General features: G+C 42.4%; 1 protein-coding gene across 4 annotated transcripts in view; it reads right to left on the reverse strand.

Moving 5' to 3' along the window:
• The window catches only part of PDE8B (phosphodiesterase 8B), a 283401-nt gene that overhangs the window by 91817 nt on the left and 172790 nt on the right, over positions 1-18794 (reverse strand). For 3 of the 4 annotated variants that reach the window (XM_072958471.1, XM_072958472.1, XM_072958470.1), the window contains exons 2-3: positions 13737-13796; positions 1077-1267 (exon numbers count right to left, since the gene is read on the reverse strand). In XM_072958471.1, coding sequence (XP_072814572.1) covers positions 1077-1267; positions 13737-13796 — 251 coding nt within the window. The remainder of the gene's footprint in view (positions 1-1076; positions 1268-13736; positions 13797-18794) is intronic. The other variant, XM_015245637.3, reaches the window with a different exon arrangement.

An 18794-nucleotide genomic window follows, 5' to 3' on the forward strand; every position in this document is an offset into this window, starting at 1 on the left:
GGAGACAAAGAAAAAGCAGACATACTTAATTATAGGGGACCCAATTCTAGCCTGAAAATCATTTTATATATATATTTCTTACTACTAAAAATATAATCCAAATATTTTAAGATACATATTATTTATTAATATATATAATAATTAATTAGGCAAATGTTTCTATGCAGGAAGGCAAGATTATTTGAGACTAGTAAGACATTTTTAAGATAGGTTCCTTAAGAAAATTTCTTCTTTGGGGAACTGAAAATGGTCGAAGACTAGTAGGGCAATGTCTTTAACAAGAAACTTCTTTTAGTCCACTCATTTCTTTCCAGGGTACCAGAGGTTCAAAGAAGCCAGTTCCTTACCTTTCATTTCACTTATTAATATTCAAGACAATTCCAGCTCCATACATAATTGGACACTGCCCTGCTCTAGCATTTAATTAGTGACCTCTTCCCGTCCAGCTTCAAAGCATTCCACTTTTGCTAAACGGATCAGTTCATCCAGAGCTCACTCTGATGACTGCATTTCTGTAGGAACAGGCAAGCATTTCCTCCCCAGAGTGCAAGCATTTCGGTAAACAAGCAGAGGGTGGAGGTGGGGGTTGGATCCCTGGAAGATTTTCTGCTGGTGCAAAGTGGCTGCCTTCCCTCCACAACTGCTGCAGAATCCACCCGTCTGTGTCAGGCATGGAAAAATGTCTATTTCACACATTTCTGATGTTCATTTTGGGACAGAATAATTAAGATTAAAATATCTGGTTTAAATCCAAACCATATCTGTGTAATAAGAACTGTGTGAATTTCAAAGTTATTTTTGTGTGAAATATGAGCAATACTCAAGGGGAAAAAAATACCCTGAAGTTTTCAGTGGAGCCCAGCTCGCACCTCTAAATTCATCGGAACTCAAATGTGGAAACATGAAAAAGGCCGTATGAGGAGCTACAGCTTTCCTCACAGAAATCCATGTCTATTGCTTAGAAACATCAATACATATTTTTAAATATTTGAGATGGAACAAAAGACGTCTCTAAATGAATTTCATTTTAAGCTGTTAAGTGAACATTTACCAACATATTAAGATAACTAAGGTACCTGCACACTGCTTCCGCATCGAAGTTTCGAGTTTGTCTGTGATCGATGACAATAATTTCATGATGTTTATCTAGAAAGCATTCCAGGGCTGACTCTGGAGTCCGAGCAATATTGCACCTGTAGCCGGCTCTGTCACAGGCCCACCAGAACCCATCACTCTGACTGTCTTCCTTTGCAAAGATCAGCAAAACCTGGAATACACATACGAAAAAAGAGGATCTTAACAGAAGTTAAGAGACCATTAAAAACAGGCCAACAAGATACTGATTTAAAGTGCAGCCTCTGGAGAGAAGCTCCCTGCATTCAAATCCCAGCTGGTCCACTGATTCAAGGGTGTCTTTGAAAAGATAGTTCATCTCTTCAGCCTACAGCTTCTCGACCATCACACGTGATAAGAACTGTGCCACAGAAGTGGCCTATGAGGCCTGAGTGAGCACAGAATAGGTGCTCCATCACTCTGCTGCTGGCTGTTATCCATCTGTAATTTCCTTTTGGCTTTGTTTTTAAATAGACTGAGCAGTGAAATGATAACAGGCTGATCAACACAGGTTCGACTGCGGCGCATATTCACTTATTCGGTTCCAGAGGAGCGGGCGCTGGCCTCGAAGTACCTGGAGGCCACTTCTCTGAAATAGCACTTAAATCTCTACCCAGCCACAGAAAGGATGGGAACGCAAAACAACCTCAGAGACTAATTGTAACACTAAACACTTCCCCGATCTGGAAAGTGATGATGAAATGTGAAGCGACTGGAGCTAAGGTGAGGAAACTTGCCTCTTTTTCGCTTCACTGAAAAGTGTAGCCCTGCTCCCTTGAAAGAAGGTAGCCATACTTCCCACCACGGTGTCCTCATCAATCCCTGGCGGCCAGAAAGCCAGAGACAGCCACACCCCCACTTCAACTTGTTCATTTATGTGTTTATGGTCCATCTTCCCCACTAGAACTGAGCTCCAGGACAGCGGGGACCTGTCTGTCTTGCTCCTGCTGTGACCCTGTGCCCAGCCCCGGGCAGCACTTAACTGCCTGCTCAGTAAGTATTCAGCGAGTCAAAGGTAACTACGTGTAGGCTTTCTGCAAAATGCAAAGGGCTTTACTGTCAATTGGAGTGAGACTACCTCACAGCAGTACGTCCAGTAAGAATAACATACAATAATCTCAAGATATTGATAAGGTGTTTAATATTCTTCTCCATCCACTTCTGGTTTAAACAATTAGGAACACAAATGTGGTTTCTGTTCCTCTAGGCCCGTAGCTAATATCACTCTTCATGAAATTTGGAATGTTTCATTTAAAACCAGAGACAAGACAAACTGTCCAATCATTACCACTACATTTAAAAAATGCTTTACTAATTGAAAATTGACAATATATAGAAAAACAGAAACAAGAGTATAATGAACCTCATGTACCCATCACCCAGCTTCAGCAATAACCAACTCCTAGCCAGTCTGATTTCAGTTCTTCCCTACCCACTTTCCCAACTCGTACTAGCTCGCAGCCAATCCCACATATCATTTCATTTATATGCATCTGTTAGATTCTTTCCTAAAACAAAAAACAAAACAGAAAAACCACAATACAATTTCACACGTAAACGTCTCCAAAAATTCCTTATCATTTCACATCTGAATGTATCATAAATGTCATTTGTTTTACACTGTTTGAATCATTTCCTGTTTTCTCAAATGTCATGTTTCCAGAAGAGAAATAATATTTTCCAGCATGATTTTGACATTTTCTTCTTAACACATGTCTTGAAATCATGTACCAGTAACACATGAGGCAGCCATGCTTATTAAGGGCTCACTCTGGGCAGAGGCCACTCCTCAGTCCAGACTGGCCCCAGAAACCTCAGCCACAGAGCTATTTCCAGGAAGAAATGGGAGGTGGCTCTTTCAAGAGAAGTGGAGGGCTCAGGGGGAGCTCTTGATAGTGAAAAGAAAGCCTTCAAATGAACTGTTAACAATAGAGCCACAATGAAAAAATTAGGCAGAATGAACTGGTTTGTATGAAAAGTCACTAGCCCTTTACTTGATGTGGCTGTGGTTTTGCATGAGAAGCTCAATATGCAGAGCCTAAAAGTCAGAAAAGGGGACAGAACTTCTTGTCTCATCTGCCTGGCTGAATTATGGCCTGCCGAACAAGAATCACAATACTCTGTATTTCCTGTATGCCTCAGTATTTGACTAACACAATAAGAACCTAACTGTATTCCTATATTAGACATTGCTACGGATATTAACCTCATATGTCTTATGTGCTTTTAAAAGACTAGAATGTTCCACTTTTGGAAAATAGTATCATTATTCAAATATTTCCTGAGCACCTACTACGTTCCAGATACTGTTTTTAATTGCTTAGAGCAGCCTGATGAACAAAATAAAGGCCTCTTGCATTAGGAGTGGAGGGACAAACAATAGGCATAATAAATACGCAAACAATGTGGGATGTTAAAAGCGGTAAGTGCTGGGAAAAACAGCAGGGCAGGATGAGGGGCTCTGCAGTGGGTGTGGGGAGCAGCATTAAGTAGGGTGAGGTGGGTAAGCCTCACTGAGAAAGTGACATGCAAAATACAAGGAAGGAAACAAAAGTCAAGTTGGTAACTGAAGAAAAAGCAGTCTACCAAGAGGGAACAGATCCACTGGCCCCTACAACGGGACGCATGCCTGATGTTTGCAAGGAACTGCAAGGAAGCCAGTGTGACAGAGGCGACGGGGAGCGGGCAGGAGAGGAAGTCGAGGTCACTGCAGAGGGCTACACTGTCCTGAGGCCTTGCAGGCCATTTTAGGAACGTACAGTAGCTTTTACATGGAAACTTACAAACGAATTGACAGTGGCCACTCATAGCAATCATTCCTTGTTCATTTCTGCATTTCTGATGCATTGACGTCTAAAGCCTTGCTGACCCCTGAGGGCTGGCCAACTCTCTAGTTCCTAGAGATGGCAAACAACTTGTCCAGGATTGCACTTTTCACGTGCAAACCAGTCCAGAGCCCCTACCCCTACCACCTCTATCACCGCCTAACCCTCTGGACCACTATCCACTTGCCCTAATCACTCCTAGGCCAGGTACCAGACAGCTGGGGACAACCCTTCTGCCCAACACTCCTCTGGAATGATGCAAACTAGCCAAACCTGTTTACGTTACCTCACCCCTTCGCACAGAAACCACAATAAAGGCTCTTGCCCACATCTTCTGCCTTAAACTCCCTGCCTCTGATCAAAGGGAGCTTCCCACAGTGGTCCTGCACTGCCTGCCTCCTCCTCTTGGGAACTGGGAGTAACAAACTGACCTTCAGTGACAGTCTCTACTAGCCTGCTGGCCTCACCCCACCTGAACAAGAATAACATCTACATTTTAAAACAAGTATATTTATATTACAAAAGCATTCACTAGAGAATTTCTCCGGGTAGTGCTCAAAATTCTTTCCATTTATAAAAAATTAATTCAGAAAGAATACTTTTCAATAATTCAGCTCCTAAGCAAACTGAAAATCTATGGGAATAAAACATACATAATTTTAGAGTAAAGTACTGTAGTAATCACCTTTTTTTTTTTTTTTTTGATGACTGCCTATCTCTGGAAAACTATACCTTCTCTAGGAAAGCAGTTCACCCAAGGAACCAAAGCTATACTCTCTGTCCCTACTTCCTAGGCCACTGCTGGGCTAGGAATATTGTTTCTGGGAATCTGAAGTTTGAACAGAGAGACACAGAGGCTGAGGATTAGGACCCATGGCTCATTTATAGTAGAAATACTGAAGGAAGAACCTTAAATTCTTCTCTAAATACTCAAGAGATACCTCAATGCCACCCTTCCTAAGCCATAGATTTCCAATTCTCCCTTAGATTCTGCAAGAAAAAAAATACACTATCTTTCTAATATATTTCTTACTCATTTACTATTTTGTATAAGGCAGCGTTACTGGCAACCAAAGAATATAACCCAAAGAAACTTTACGTGATAAGAGTCTCTCTTCAGATATATCATTCTATGTATCAATATTTAGTTTCTTTGTAAGACATGGCCATTTGTAAATATTTATTGACCATTCACTGAGTAAATCCCATAAAATGATTTTGCAAAATATGTTTTAAAAAATCATTAATAAAAGCATACAACTAAATTTAATTTATAAAGAGTTAAAATAAACTCTTACTTGCTCTAAATAATATGCGGAACATTCTTTCAAAAAATCCTTTGGATGACCCATCACACAGCTTGTTAAGAACTCAGAGTAAAAAGCTAACAGAGACAACCATGGTCCAGTCTCTGCCCCAGAACCCAAGCAGGGGAGGGATTCAGGTAAACAGATAGGTACCAAGAGACACACTAATAAGTGGTGACCAAAGACAGAGCATGGACATGGCACCTAGGAAAGAAGCTAGGCACAGGAGAACGGGCAGCAGAAAGTGGTCTGGTTTATCACCCACACTGCACTGCTGTAAACACAGCAAGAGAGAAAACAGATAAAGAGCAGCTCTGGGACAAAGCCTGGGACAATGAGGAAACGTCTTCTGGAGCAGATCTTGGCCGCCGTGGGACCTGCTCAGGATCAGAACACAAACATAGGAAGTTCTCACTTTGCACAGTAGTGACAGACCATATAAATGACCATGCAAAGCAATCTTAATGAATGATGGCAAAATGATTGTTCCATGATGTTTAGAGATTTTGTCAAAACATAAACTTTCTTATTGTTGGTTATAAATTGATAGGGAAATGGGAAAAAAGTAAACATTTATTCAGTGCACTGTAATTTAAAATATTAGAAACAGAATTTAAAAACTTTTAAACTCACTGAGTAGTTTGAACAGTGCTTGCCTTCTTCCAGTAGGATAAATTATAATACAGAGCAAGCCTCTTTTCTATGTCTTGGCGAATTATAAACTCCTACGTTTGCATTAGCTTCCAATATTTTATCCTCTGTACTTTCAATGTCATGAAATACCTCCAGAGTTCCTTCACTCAATGTGCATTTTTTTTTCCACTGGCATCACTCCCTCTGTGACATTTCATCCTTTTTGTGACAACCACTTTCTTCAATGATTTCAATAAGCTTGCACTGACTAACTTCCTATGGCTCCTATGCAGAATCTCTCACAGGCAGCAGTGTCCACATTCCCACAGTCAGCTATTTCTCCCCTCACTCCATTTACGTTGCCATTTCACTTCCAGCATGATCGCTTCCCACTTCTTTCTACACTCTCATCTTTTGGGGCTAACTCCCTCTTTCAATGATCAGTTTTTGGGTAAGGCCACGTGAGTTATCACGGAGAGAGAAGGTGGTAACACAACTGCACACTTTGCTGTCTGTGCTTGAACTGACAGGCAGACACTTTCAAAAGAGTGATGTGATTGGTCACTGTTCAGGCTGCACGTTTGTCTCTGACCATGCAGCACATGTTACTTATGCAATGCCTTGTGGACTGAAGAACTGGCAGCAAAATCTGTGCTTCAGGCAATTATTCAGTTAACACACCAACATGACTGCAATCTTTGGGTCTGGTACGATTTAACCCTAAAATTGGTGTACGATGGAACTGCACAAAGTGAGGGCTACCAGTACAGCTCTTCCAAAGTAGCTATGAAGACCTCAAACCGCCATGCAGGGCCTCCCTCTATTTCTACCTACATCTTCTCGGAACCACAAAGTTTAACTCATCTTTCACCCCCAGCCAGTATGATGAATTAAGGGCTGATCCTGGGCAGGGCTCAGAATGACATACAGGTGTCTGGCCTAAGAGGCTGGAGAGGGGTAGCACCCAGATGGGAGGTGATTTGGGGAGGGAGGAGGCCCAGGGGCAGGAAAAGGGACCATGACTCTGAGGAGTCCTCAGAGCAGGAAGGGACTCGGGAGTGATCCATCACCTCGACTCAACAGGTGAGGGGTCGGAAGTAAGCGATTTCCCCCAGCAAAGCGGCGGCAGAGCTGGACCCACAGGTCCCAACCCCTCCTTCAGCGATCTCTCCTCTTGCTTTGCTAGAAATCACCATAACCATTTCTTTGACAAGGTTCATCAAGGAAGTACTGAAAATTATCTTTTTGAGGATAGCAATAAGCTGTTTTTGCTAGCTAAGTGAGAAGAAAACTATATCCCTGGTGAAGGCTAATTATGACAAAGATGGAAAAAACCTAACTTTTCCTGAACTTGAAGAAGACAGCACAAGTGTTCATTATTATTAGTCTTCTTTCTAAAAAAGGTATGTCTGTGTCTCCAAATGGATTACCGATACCTATTAAATATCTAATTAAATATCTAATTTTCAGAATACTTGGTTTGGCTTTAAGCAAAAGCCAGGCAATGAGGAACTTCTAGAGTAGACCACATATACAGATCATCTAAGTTGTACCACATAATACTAAACAATTGGCCAATGTGATCATAGGAGGTATCAATTCAGTTGGGGGAAAAACGGTTTGGGAGCTTAAACGTCCCTAAGAAAGTGATGCTAACACATCTCGTTGGGGATCTGACGTTAACTAAACTGTGAAATTTGTGCAGATTGGAACTATGCGAACTGAGGGCTTTGTCAAGCAGATACAGATTTTTTTTAAAGTGAAGTACAGTTGACTTACAGCATTATGTTAGTTTTAGGTGTACAGCAAAATGATTCAGTTATACACATATACATATACATGACAGTTCTACATATATACAGATACGGTTATATACATATATATATATACACACAGTGAAGCTATACACACACACACACACATATATATACACACATATTCTTTTTCAGTTTCTTTTCCATTATAGGTTATAACTAGATATTGAATATAGTTCCCTGTGCTATAGAATAGACCCTTGCTGTTCATCTACTTTATATATAGTAGTGTGTATCAAGCAGCTATAGTGTGATGAGAATTTAGGGCCAGCCATGATACTGAAAGGACTTTAAATATACTCTCTCATTTAACAACCCTTCCACAACTCTTTGGAGGTGGGCATCAGCCCCATTTACAGACATGTAAACTGAGGCATGGAATGGTTAAGAGACTTGTCCAGAGCCACACAATTAACAAGATTTGAACTGAGGTTGGCCCAATCCCAGAGACTGTGTAATCATTAAGTAACACACACTATTTTCACCCCCTAAAATATTGGGCCAAAATCCCTAACAACTCTGTGGTTTTATGAAACTGGCTGGGTAGAGGACACAACTTGGTACCAGTAGTAAGGGACATGCTGACCACATCAAGTTACTGAGTGTGAACATCTCCATCACTCCATTATTTCAGTTAATATGTGAAGAACAGCTCGAGGCCAAAGGATCTCCAATCCCTAAACACAACTGAAGAATAAATTTTAAAGGAAAGGAGGAAAAATCTTAGGCCATAGCTGTGAAGATCTGTTTCCAAGGCCAACTGGAAAGCTCAGTGTGCAGGGAGTGGGGGTCATACTCTAAGCAGAAACGTCAACTCTACACACAGGGAAGTCAACGTGCTCTAGGCACGGATGAAGAAAAGGCTGTTTGACTTTCAGATGGTATCATGTTGATATAAATCAGCCTCATAATATTTCTCCTACTTTTAATTTTTTTCTTTTTTGCCAAGAATGGAAAATATGACTTGCTGTGAGTCACAGCCACTCACCCAGCAGAGCTGTGCTCTGTAATACCACGAGACACTGCCACCCGCTCCACTGCTAACAGCGCTCCTGCCAGCCCATGTCACACATCCCTGGTCCCGAGGTGGGAGCAAATTTCCCCCGGTGAACTCAGAAACGCACCCTCAAAAGTAACCACATCCTGGAATAGTCTTACCAAGTTAGTTCCTCCCAAGTCCTGAGGGCTGTAGCCTGATGTAGCTAACATTTTCAGCATAGCAGTGAAGTTACAAAATTGGTATTTTTCTCCAAGAAAAAAAATTTAAACTAAGGCTCCAGGACATGATTTAATTTTTCTAAGAGAGGTGCAATGGCGGCAGCAGAAGCACGAGAACATGTGACTAGGTATCACTGCCCTACAAGCTGGAACGTTTTAGACAGTAAAACCGACCAGCCACCTCCGGATGATCAGGGCTCATCGTGCGACCCCCCTTCCCCCGCAGCACCTGGTGTGGAGACTTGGGCACACAGGCACACCACAGACTCCTACTGGATGGATCAGGGAGAGAAACTATGCTTGAATGAGGCCCAGTAGTAAAGGCATCCTTAGTTCCAAGCTGAGTTTCTTGTCTTTAAAAAAGAGGGAGTCTTAATCATTCTGTCCCTTATTCAGAGAGGGACCCTTGACCACCTGTGTCTGCTGTCATGGGGGTCAAACTCATGTGACAGGAACCAGGCAGGGTACATGGAAGCACTGGAAATATTCCACCTCTTGTGCCGGGTCATGGGTTCACAGCATTAATTTCATTATTGTACTTCATAGCTCATGAGCACAAATTTAAAATATTTTGTTTTGTTTTAATATGCCAAAAATAATAAGTCCAAAATTATAGCTAGTTTTTTTGGGATGAAGAAATGGGGCCATTAGGGGATATTTAAATACTACAAAGGACTACATCATATCTGACAGGACAGAAATATAATACACTTGAAACTTTGTTATAAAAATTGACTGCTAAGCAAACACATTGAAAATAACTTAAGAGTAGCAACTAAAATAAAAGCATAACCTATAGCTTCTAGAACAGGAAATAAAAGGTAATTCTGAAAACTGTCAATTTAGCAAAAAGGAGAAGAAAAAAAGAAAAAGTGTATTAAATAGAAAATACTATTAAAATAAGGCCAATTGTATCAGTAATCACACTCAATGATCAGATTAAACTCACTGATCATCAAAATAGGTTTTAGAAAAATGTAACTGTGTACTGCTTACAAGAGGGATATTTCACATAAAGTTATAAAGAAAACTGAAAATGAAAAGATAGAAAAAGACACAGCCGGAAAATATTAACCAAAGAAAGCTGGTCTAGCCATATTACCAACAAATAGAAATTAAGGCAGAAGTTTAAAGAGGGACACTACATAACAATAAAAGAGACAGCCACCAAGAACATGAAATAATCCAAAACTCGGATACACATTAACATGATCTACTCAAAATATCTGAAAATATTAAGAAATATGGAGGATATGACATAGCCATTGCAGTAGAAACTGACAGAACAGTCAAAAAATTAAGATAGAAACATCTGAATAGCATCATTAATAAAGCTGAATTAATTCACAGATAGAAAAACCCTTTATTCAACAAATAGAGATACATTTAAAAAAATTTTTTTGTGGAAAGTTTCAAAACTGACTACATTATTAACTACCAAACTAGTTACAACAAGTATGGAAGAGTCAGTAACAAAGGCATCACAGTAATCCACAATGGAGAAAAGAACATATAGTCATTTCAACAAGTGGAGCTGGAACACCTGGACATCACTATGGGGTGAAAAAGAGCCTTGATCCCTTTACTACACCATACATAAAAATGAGCCTGAGATTGACTTATAGGTCTAAAAGTAAAATTTAACAACAAACTTTCCAGAAGAAAACAAAGTATCTTCAACCTGGGATTAGGTAAAGATTCTTAGAAGACAGAAGGCAATAACCATCAATAAATTAGACTGCATCAAAACTAAAATTTGTGCTCAAAATTTAGCTATGAAAATGAAGAGAAAAGCCACAGATCGGGAGAAAATATTTTCAAAACCTGATAAAGGACTTGCAACAAGAATATATAAAAAACTCCTACAACTCAATAACTTTTCAAAAGTCAACCCAATTAAAAATGGGAAGGAGACTTAACTAAACAGTCACAAAAGATTTTAAAAGATGGCCAATCAGCAAATAAGAATTCAACATTATTAGGCATGGAGAAGTTAAGTGACCGTAAGACAGTACTACTCACCCACTAGAATTAAAAGACTGACATAACTATTACCAAGGATTTGGAGTAATCAGAACTCTCATGTTGCTTGTAGGAGTAATTTTTAAGAAAACATCTAGATGTATCTTATGAAAGTAAACACACCATTGTTTTGAAGGTTCTAGCAGGACAATTAGGCTAATAAAACAAAAGGCATTCAGATCGGAAAGAAAGTAGTAATGATACGATCTTGTACATAGAAAATCCTGAAGACTCTACAAAAAACCTGTAAGAGCTCATAAATGAGATCAGCAAGATTGCAGGATACAAACTCAAAATACAAAAATAAATTTTATTTCTACATCCTAGCAATGAACAACCCAAAAATGAAAGTAAGGAAACAATTCTGTTTGCCAGAACATAAAAAAAAAAAAAAAAATTCAGGAGTAAATCTAACAAAAATGTAAAAGACACACACTAAAAACTACAAGACATTGTTCAAAGAGGTTAAAGAAAATCTAAATAAATGCAAAGACATCTTATGTTAATGGATTAGAACACAAAGTTGTTAACATAATATTCCCCAAATTGATCTACAAGTTCATTACAACCATTATCAAAATCCCAGCTGGTGCTCCCACACCACCTGAAGTTAACAAGCTGGTCTCGAAATTCATATGAAGATTCAAGGGACCAAGACAACCAAAACAATTCTTGAAAAATGAGGAAGTTGGGGGAGTCACACTTCAGAGTTCCAGAAATCAAGACAGTGTGCTGCTGGCATAGGACAGACGTGTATCAGTGGAATAGAACTGAGAATCTAGAAATAAATCTCACAATTAGTCAGTTGATTTTAGAAAAAGACGCCAAGACAATTCAATGAGAAAAAAATATTCTTTTAAACAAATTCTGCTGGGACTACCAGACATCCACATGCAAAAGAATGAAGCCCTACCTCACATCATACACAAAAATTAAGTCAAAGTGGATCACAGAGCTAAATAAGAGCTAAAACTATAAAACTCTTAGAAGAAAACAAAGGAGTAAATTTTTATAATCCTAGATCAGGCAATAGATTCTTAGATAGATACTAAATGATGAAGAAAAATTTCAGAATGATGCCTACTGCCCAATACCTTTCAAATAAAATTTAAAATATTCAAAACATAGTAAATATTATTAATGGATACATACAGATATGGAAGAAATAAATACCTATCATAATCAATCTCCGAATAGTGGTTACTTTTAGGGAAGAGAGAGGACGGTGAGGAATAAATAGGGCTTGAAAACTATTTGTAATCTTTTGTTTCTAAAAAGAACTCAAACAAATAGGGCACACTTGCCAAAATAAATTTATCATATTTGGAAAAAAAATAAAAAGAACACATTTGAGAAAAGTGGGTATGGGCATTCCATGAATATTTGAAATACTTTACAATTTAACAAATTATATCTTACAAGAATGAGACATCCTTACCATCCTTATCATAAGCATTCATTGCCAGTACAGCGCAGGGTGAAAAATGAAGGTAAGTTAAACTAACTGATCTAAAGCCACACTAATCCCAAGAGAGATTCTGGAAATTACTTTGGGAATCAATACTGACATAAGAACCTTTGTCAAGTCTGTGCCTCCAGAATGAACACTGGAATTTTCCACTTGTTTGTATCCTATACAAATAGTTGCGGCTTATGTTTATTTTAATAAATTCTCTCTCCCTCTCTCTCTGCTCCTAAATTTGTTTTCATCAAATTTTCCCAAGCTGAAATCTCTTGGTTTTTTTCTTTTTTTTCCCCTTTCCCTAGGTTTGCATTTCCTTTTTCCAAGCGACAGTAAATTATTTTCTTTTCCATTTGCTCATAAATCAAACAGTACATTTCTTTGGTTGGTTTTCACTTTCTTCTACATGTTAATTGGTTTGTTTACGTCTTTTCTGCATCTTCACTTGTTCGAAATACAGGGCTAGCATCCAGGTGCTAACAAATTACAGCTTTACAAGGAGGAAGGTGGCTTGGATAGGCCTCCCATGCGATGGGGATTTAACAAACCCTCTCACACCTATTTCCTCAAAGAGGGCAGAGGGAGAGGCCGTGGGAGGACATGACTGCTGTCCTTGTTAGAGGGAGGTCAAGGCTGCAGGCACAGGCCCTTCTCTCCCTGCAGCCAGTTCCCCTGGTCTTCCAGAGCCCAGTACGCTGCTTGGCTCAATTACAGGGACCAAAAAGAGGCGCCTTTGACCATCTTTTCTTCCCAGCCAACAACAGGCATCATTATCAAGCACCTTCCACTGCCAGGCGGTGTCTCAGGCACCCCATGCTTCTTCAGATTACTCAAATTCCCTGTGAGAGAGGCACTGCTATCTGCACTTCACAGACCAGGCACTGGGTAGAGAAGTGAAGCAACACAGCCAAGGTCACACCACTGGTTAACGGCAGAGCCAGGACTCCCAGCCAGCTGCGGCTGACAGCAAAGCCCTGCCCTTAACCACATGGCTTCCCTTTCTGGCTGCAAAAGCAGCAGCAGCACATGGAACAGACTAGTTTTGTGGTGGAAGAGTTGTTCTCCCTCACAGCTCACCATGCAATCTACCTACCCTGTTATTTATACTCAAGATGGGACAATGTTTGTCTTCAAGGAAACAAGGTGATGCCTCAAGTATAACATTAATGAGAACAAGCACTTGCACACAGATACATACACTGACACCGCACATGGATGCACGGGCGTGCACGGCGGGGCAAGGACAGCTATCTGCTGTGTGTAGCAAGAGGAGAGCCCTGAGACGGTGCTCATACAACCACATGCTCTGGAAACCAAGCCCCTACGAGGAAGCGAGGCGTACCTGGATAGGATCCTGCGTCAGTCTCATGGGCCCGATGCGCACCTCCGCAGAAGAGACCTGCTGAATAAAGGACAGCACGTGAGCCGTGGCAAGTCTCGAACTACAGGAACTGACAAATTCTTCCTTACACTGGGTACGACATCATGCCACTTTGCAGACGCTGAATAAAAGGATCCAATTTATTGACATGGAGACGGTTTATAAAACATGTTGAGCACAACCCTGGTTTTGTAAAAGAATATTTACATTTATGTGCACTGAAATTCTGGGAGGATATATATCCCCAAATGCTAAGTGGTAGGATTTCAGGTTATTTTTACATTAAGTGCATGGGGTTTTACAATAAGCATGTAGTCGTTATGTCAGAAAACAACCCAACCATTATTTACTGAGCATCAACTCTGCTGGGCACCATGCCAGGCTGTTATTATTCTGAAATTCAAAAGAGTAAAAGCTTCTCTCATATGAAGGGGCTAAAGCATTTCTATGATTTAAGACCTGTCCCGATATTTAAATCTCTGTTTTTTTATCTTCATGTTTTAGTGTGAGGAATACACAGCTTACTCTTACCCATGTTTACCGTGACTAAATTACTTATTTCAGTTGTGTCTCCTCAAAAAAACTGAGTGACACAGTACCAAGACCACGGGGAGCTGAACTCCGCCCCATGACTCCAGGAATGAAGGGTATGTGTTCACTGGCCAGCTCCATCTCGCTACCCGCAAGCACAGAGCCAATGTTCGTCTTTATTTTTAATTACTTTACTTGGATTTCTAAAAATGACTTTTCTCTAGACAACTGGACGGAGGTCTTGGCCTCACCTCCACGGACCCAGGTTCATTCTTCTCTAAGAGGCTGCAGTTCGTTGTGCCTCTACTTAGAAGCCTGGCCCCATGAGTCGAATGGGACACCTTCAAGAGGACCAGAGACACTGCCACAACCCAAGGGTCAGAGGACGCTTCGTCAGTTCAAGGGAAGAGCAGAACTTTCTTTACATTAGACTTTGAAGACTAAAAATTTCCCTTTCTCCCTTCTTGCCCTTTAACTCCCGGTGGGCAGGGTATGAATCTTCTAAACAAGATCACGAACTGCTGACATCTTTTTCCTCTGTAAGGCTGATCCCTCCGCCCCACCCTCTGTGGTGGGGTCTCAGCAGGGCAAAGCTGGGCTCTCCTGCTCTGCTCAGGGAGGCAGCCTTCCGACAGGGGGTCCTCCTGGCAGGCCTGGCCCCACTCCGCCAGTCCCTGAGCCTCTGACCAGCGATGAGTTCCTTCACTGTTGCACTTCAGGCAAAAGTGATAGACTCAGGTTGCTTTTCTCTAAGCAAAACCATGTCCTGCAGGGTTTGTCCTGATACCAGCGCTCAGTGGATGCACACAGCCCTACGAATTCCACTGGAAGAGGAACATCACAGACCTCCAGCATCCCCAGGACTCTGCCCCCACCCACCACAGCTTCACTCTAAAAGCCAGAACTTCTTACCTGAAAGAGACACTGCTTCAAAAGCAGGGCAACCGCCAGCATTCTGCTTAAAAGCTAGTGATTAAGAAGTGAAACCAAACTGGTACAGAAAGACAAATGTGATTGATCATCTGAGATATCTCTGCACCCTTCCTTCGGCCACTCTTGGGTATACAGCGTCCACTACACACCCCTTCCAACAAGGCCTCCTGTGCTTTCTCCAGTGAAACTGAGCCTAAACAGGGACATCCAGGGGCAGAAAATAAATGAAATATGGAATCCATAAAAGTTTAAAAGGAATAGAATAAAAAGTGACTTGCTTTGGAAGGCTAAGGGACTGGGGGAAGGGAACTGACTGCCCAAGATATAATGATAATTCTCTCCTAACTTACACATTCCTGCGTACTTAGAAGAGACCAATATGTGCATGACGTTGTTAAACAGGCCATTTTAACTCTTCCAGGAGAGCATGTGATGACTGTGTGAGCCTGTCTGTCCTCGGCACTGTGCTAGGCACTTCCATGAGAGTGACCTTGGCGGGAGTCAGGCAACAGCCACTGAGTGACAGCATGGGGTCTGAGAAGCAACCTTCACTCTAGAACACCCTTTATGTGCTGAAAGACAGGAAAGACCCTACAGCTCTCTCCTACAGCCACAGGAGATCCCTGCCTGTGTCCAGGATTTTAACCTCTGCCTGATCTAGTCAGCAGGAAGCTGCCACCCTAGGCAGAGTCCAGGAGACAAGCTGCAAGGCCGGTGAGCTTTCTCCCAGACCCCTGGCCTCTCCCTCCTGCACCCACCCCCTTGCAGCCCCCCCTCCCTGTGCTGTCTCCCTGGTAGCTTAGGGGCCTCGGCTTCCCAGCTCCTCTCGTCCTGACCTACACTTCCCTCCTCGCCTCTTGGCCAGCCTTCTCCTTCTTGGTCTGTGCTCCCAGCCATCAGACCTCGTCTTCTGTGTCCAAGAGAGGTCAGCCATCCCAACAGAACCGGACGCCCACCTGGTGGGCTCTGCAAGATGGCCCACAGCATGACCAGCAGCAGGTATGGTCACCGCAGCTGCAGTCTGCAGAGCTCTCCTTCTGACCCAGGAGGCTTAACTGCCTGCGTCCCACCCATTTGGAGAAGAATCATGAACAGAATCATGATCAGAAACAGGAGACCCCTTACTGATGTCTGTGTAGCCAAGCCAAGATTCTCTACTTCAAAGAGTGGATTTGTAGCAACTGCAGACACACAGATCCTCAATTAGTATATTAGCTCCGATTCCAGGAAGTGATCACGTTTGCCAAGGACATAGACGCAAGAAGGAGGTGGGGGCATAGGTAACAGAATTCCAGCTCTGGAGAGGAGGATGGGATGAGAGTGTGAGGAGGCAGACGACTCCCAGCCACTCCGACCACACAGCTCTGCCCCGCGGCCCAGGGAGGAAGCACTGCTGGTCGACAGCGCCGTTTTAACTGTCTATTATATAGCGTGTGTCAAGTATTGATGTGTACACACGTGTGTGCATGGTCACATACACACATACATGTATATATACATGCAGTAGGGTCACCAATTCACCTTCAGATGAGCTGGCTCTTCAAGAGAAGAAAAAAGTCCTATTTGGAGCATTTGCTCAGTGTATGGAGTAACTACACTCACCTTGGCTGATCTCAAGCTAGCAACCTAGGTCCCTGAATGTGCAAGTGGGAATCTATGTCTTCATTCCAAGAGGGTCTGTGGGTGGCAAACTCATTCAGGCTTCACTGATCTGCAAATTTCTATTACCCTCTTTTGTTTGAAAGTTTAGCAAGATACAGAATTCTGACTGACAGAAATTTCGCCTAGACTTTGAGGCTGAGAGAAAAGAGGTCATCTTTCTGGTTTGGAAGGTGGGGAGATCAAGGAAGTCTTCATGAAGATGAGTGGGTCATGAACAGGAAGAAGAGGAGACTGGGCTGGGAGAGGAATTTCCAGGCAGAGTGGACAGCAGAAGCAAAGGCACGGAGAAAAGAATGCAAAGACGCTCACTGGGGAGAAGAGTCTAGAAAAGCTGGATTGCAGAGCACGAAAGGGAGACTGGGCTGGGGTCATCCTTCTATGATTCTGGAGGGGAAATCCCTTTAGATTCTGTAGGCACCAACCACACTGCAGGTTTCTGAGCAGAGGATTAATAGGATCAGATTTATGACTTGGGGGAAAAAATCAAACATTTGGTTTCCCTATTTTCTGGATAGGCAAAAACAGAGAGTTAGCAAAAATAAAACAAAGACACTGCTATGAGTAGGAACTACAGCAGTGAAAGCAAGTGCAGAAAATATACTGCACCCATCAAGAAAATAAATGACCCCCAATGCCCGCACAGCTTGGCCTCATTTCAAACAAGCAGGAACGCCGAGATGAAGCCCAGCTGGCGCAGGTACACAGATGAAAGAGACTGAGTCTTGAGAGAAACCAAGGCAGTTCAGATGCTGGGTCACCCGAGATGCACCACGTGGCGGGGAGGGACTGCCACAGCTCTCGGTAGTTTCAGGAATTGGGTTCAATGACCTGGACTCAAGTCTTAGCGCTTCACTTAAACAAGGAGGAGGGGAGAATTCAGGAGAAGGGGTTGACCTTGAAAGGCCTTCCTCCCTCATCTGCTCAGTACAGCCTACTCACCCGCAAGCGCCCCCCTCCCCGCCCCGCAGGCTGTTCAGGCCCAGTGGCACCTGGACAGGACTGAAAACTCTCCTCCAGGCTTCTCCTGCGCTTCCAAGGCTTTACTGTATTACTCATTTCAGTATCCTTCTCCCGGGCAAGGTTGTGAGCATCTTGAGGACCCAGGTGTCTTGTTCATAACTGTATCCCAGCATCGAGAAGGTGCTCACTCGATGCCGATGCTCAATAAATAAATGGAGTTGAATGAAACTTCCCAAGATCGCAGATTTTAAGTCACAGAGTCAGCACTGGGACTTCATCTGTCCTGACGCCCAGTATGCTGCTGCTCTTTCTTTATGTGCCGAGGTGAAGAGCATTAGTTCTGACTGCACTGCCCACCTTTCTGTTATGGGTTTTGGGACTTTATTCCAATTTTGCAAATAGATCCAGCACCTGGCAATCCCTGCTCACATCGTAGCAGTCTGTGCTACTGCTAACAGGGCAGCTGCCAGGGCTAAGAAGAAGGAAAAGGGGAGTCTGTCTGCGTGGGTGGGTAGGGAGCTTCCGTAACTTCTACCTTCCAAAGATGAGCTCCGTGCCTGAATCTTCCCTGACTTCTACAACTCCATGGGAATCCCTTCCTCCCCACCATCTGCTGTACTGAGTGTTCACGCACAGGTGCTCACACACACAGCTCAGGGCAAAACCGACTTCACTTCATGAAAGGGGGACTCCATCGTAAAGATCATTTTTATGTTTAAATGCCATGAATCAGCTCTGCCTGCTGCCCTGGTGGCTCTGATTTTAAAATAATATTTACATCTCTCAAGGTGTCCCCTGTCTACCCTTGACTCCCAGGCCAAACTTCTTTCTTTATTCCTTTGAGCTCTGGGTAAGCAACAGTTCTATTTGACTTGTGCCTGTTAAATGGGCCCAGGCCTGCCCTCTGGCTTTGGGCAGAAGGCACCAGCATTG

This window comes from Vicugna pacos, chromosome 3, assembly GCF_048564905.1.
Source record: "Vicugna pacos chromosome 3, VicPac4, whole genome shotgun sequence".
Taxonomy (NCBI): domain Eukaryota; kingdom Metazoa; phylum Chordata; class Mammalia; order Artiodactyla; family Camelidae; genus Vicugna; species Vicugna pacos.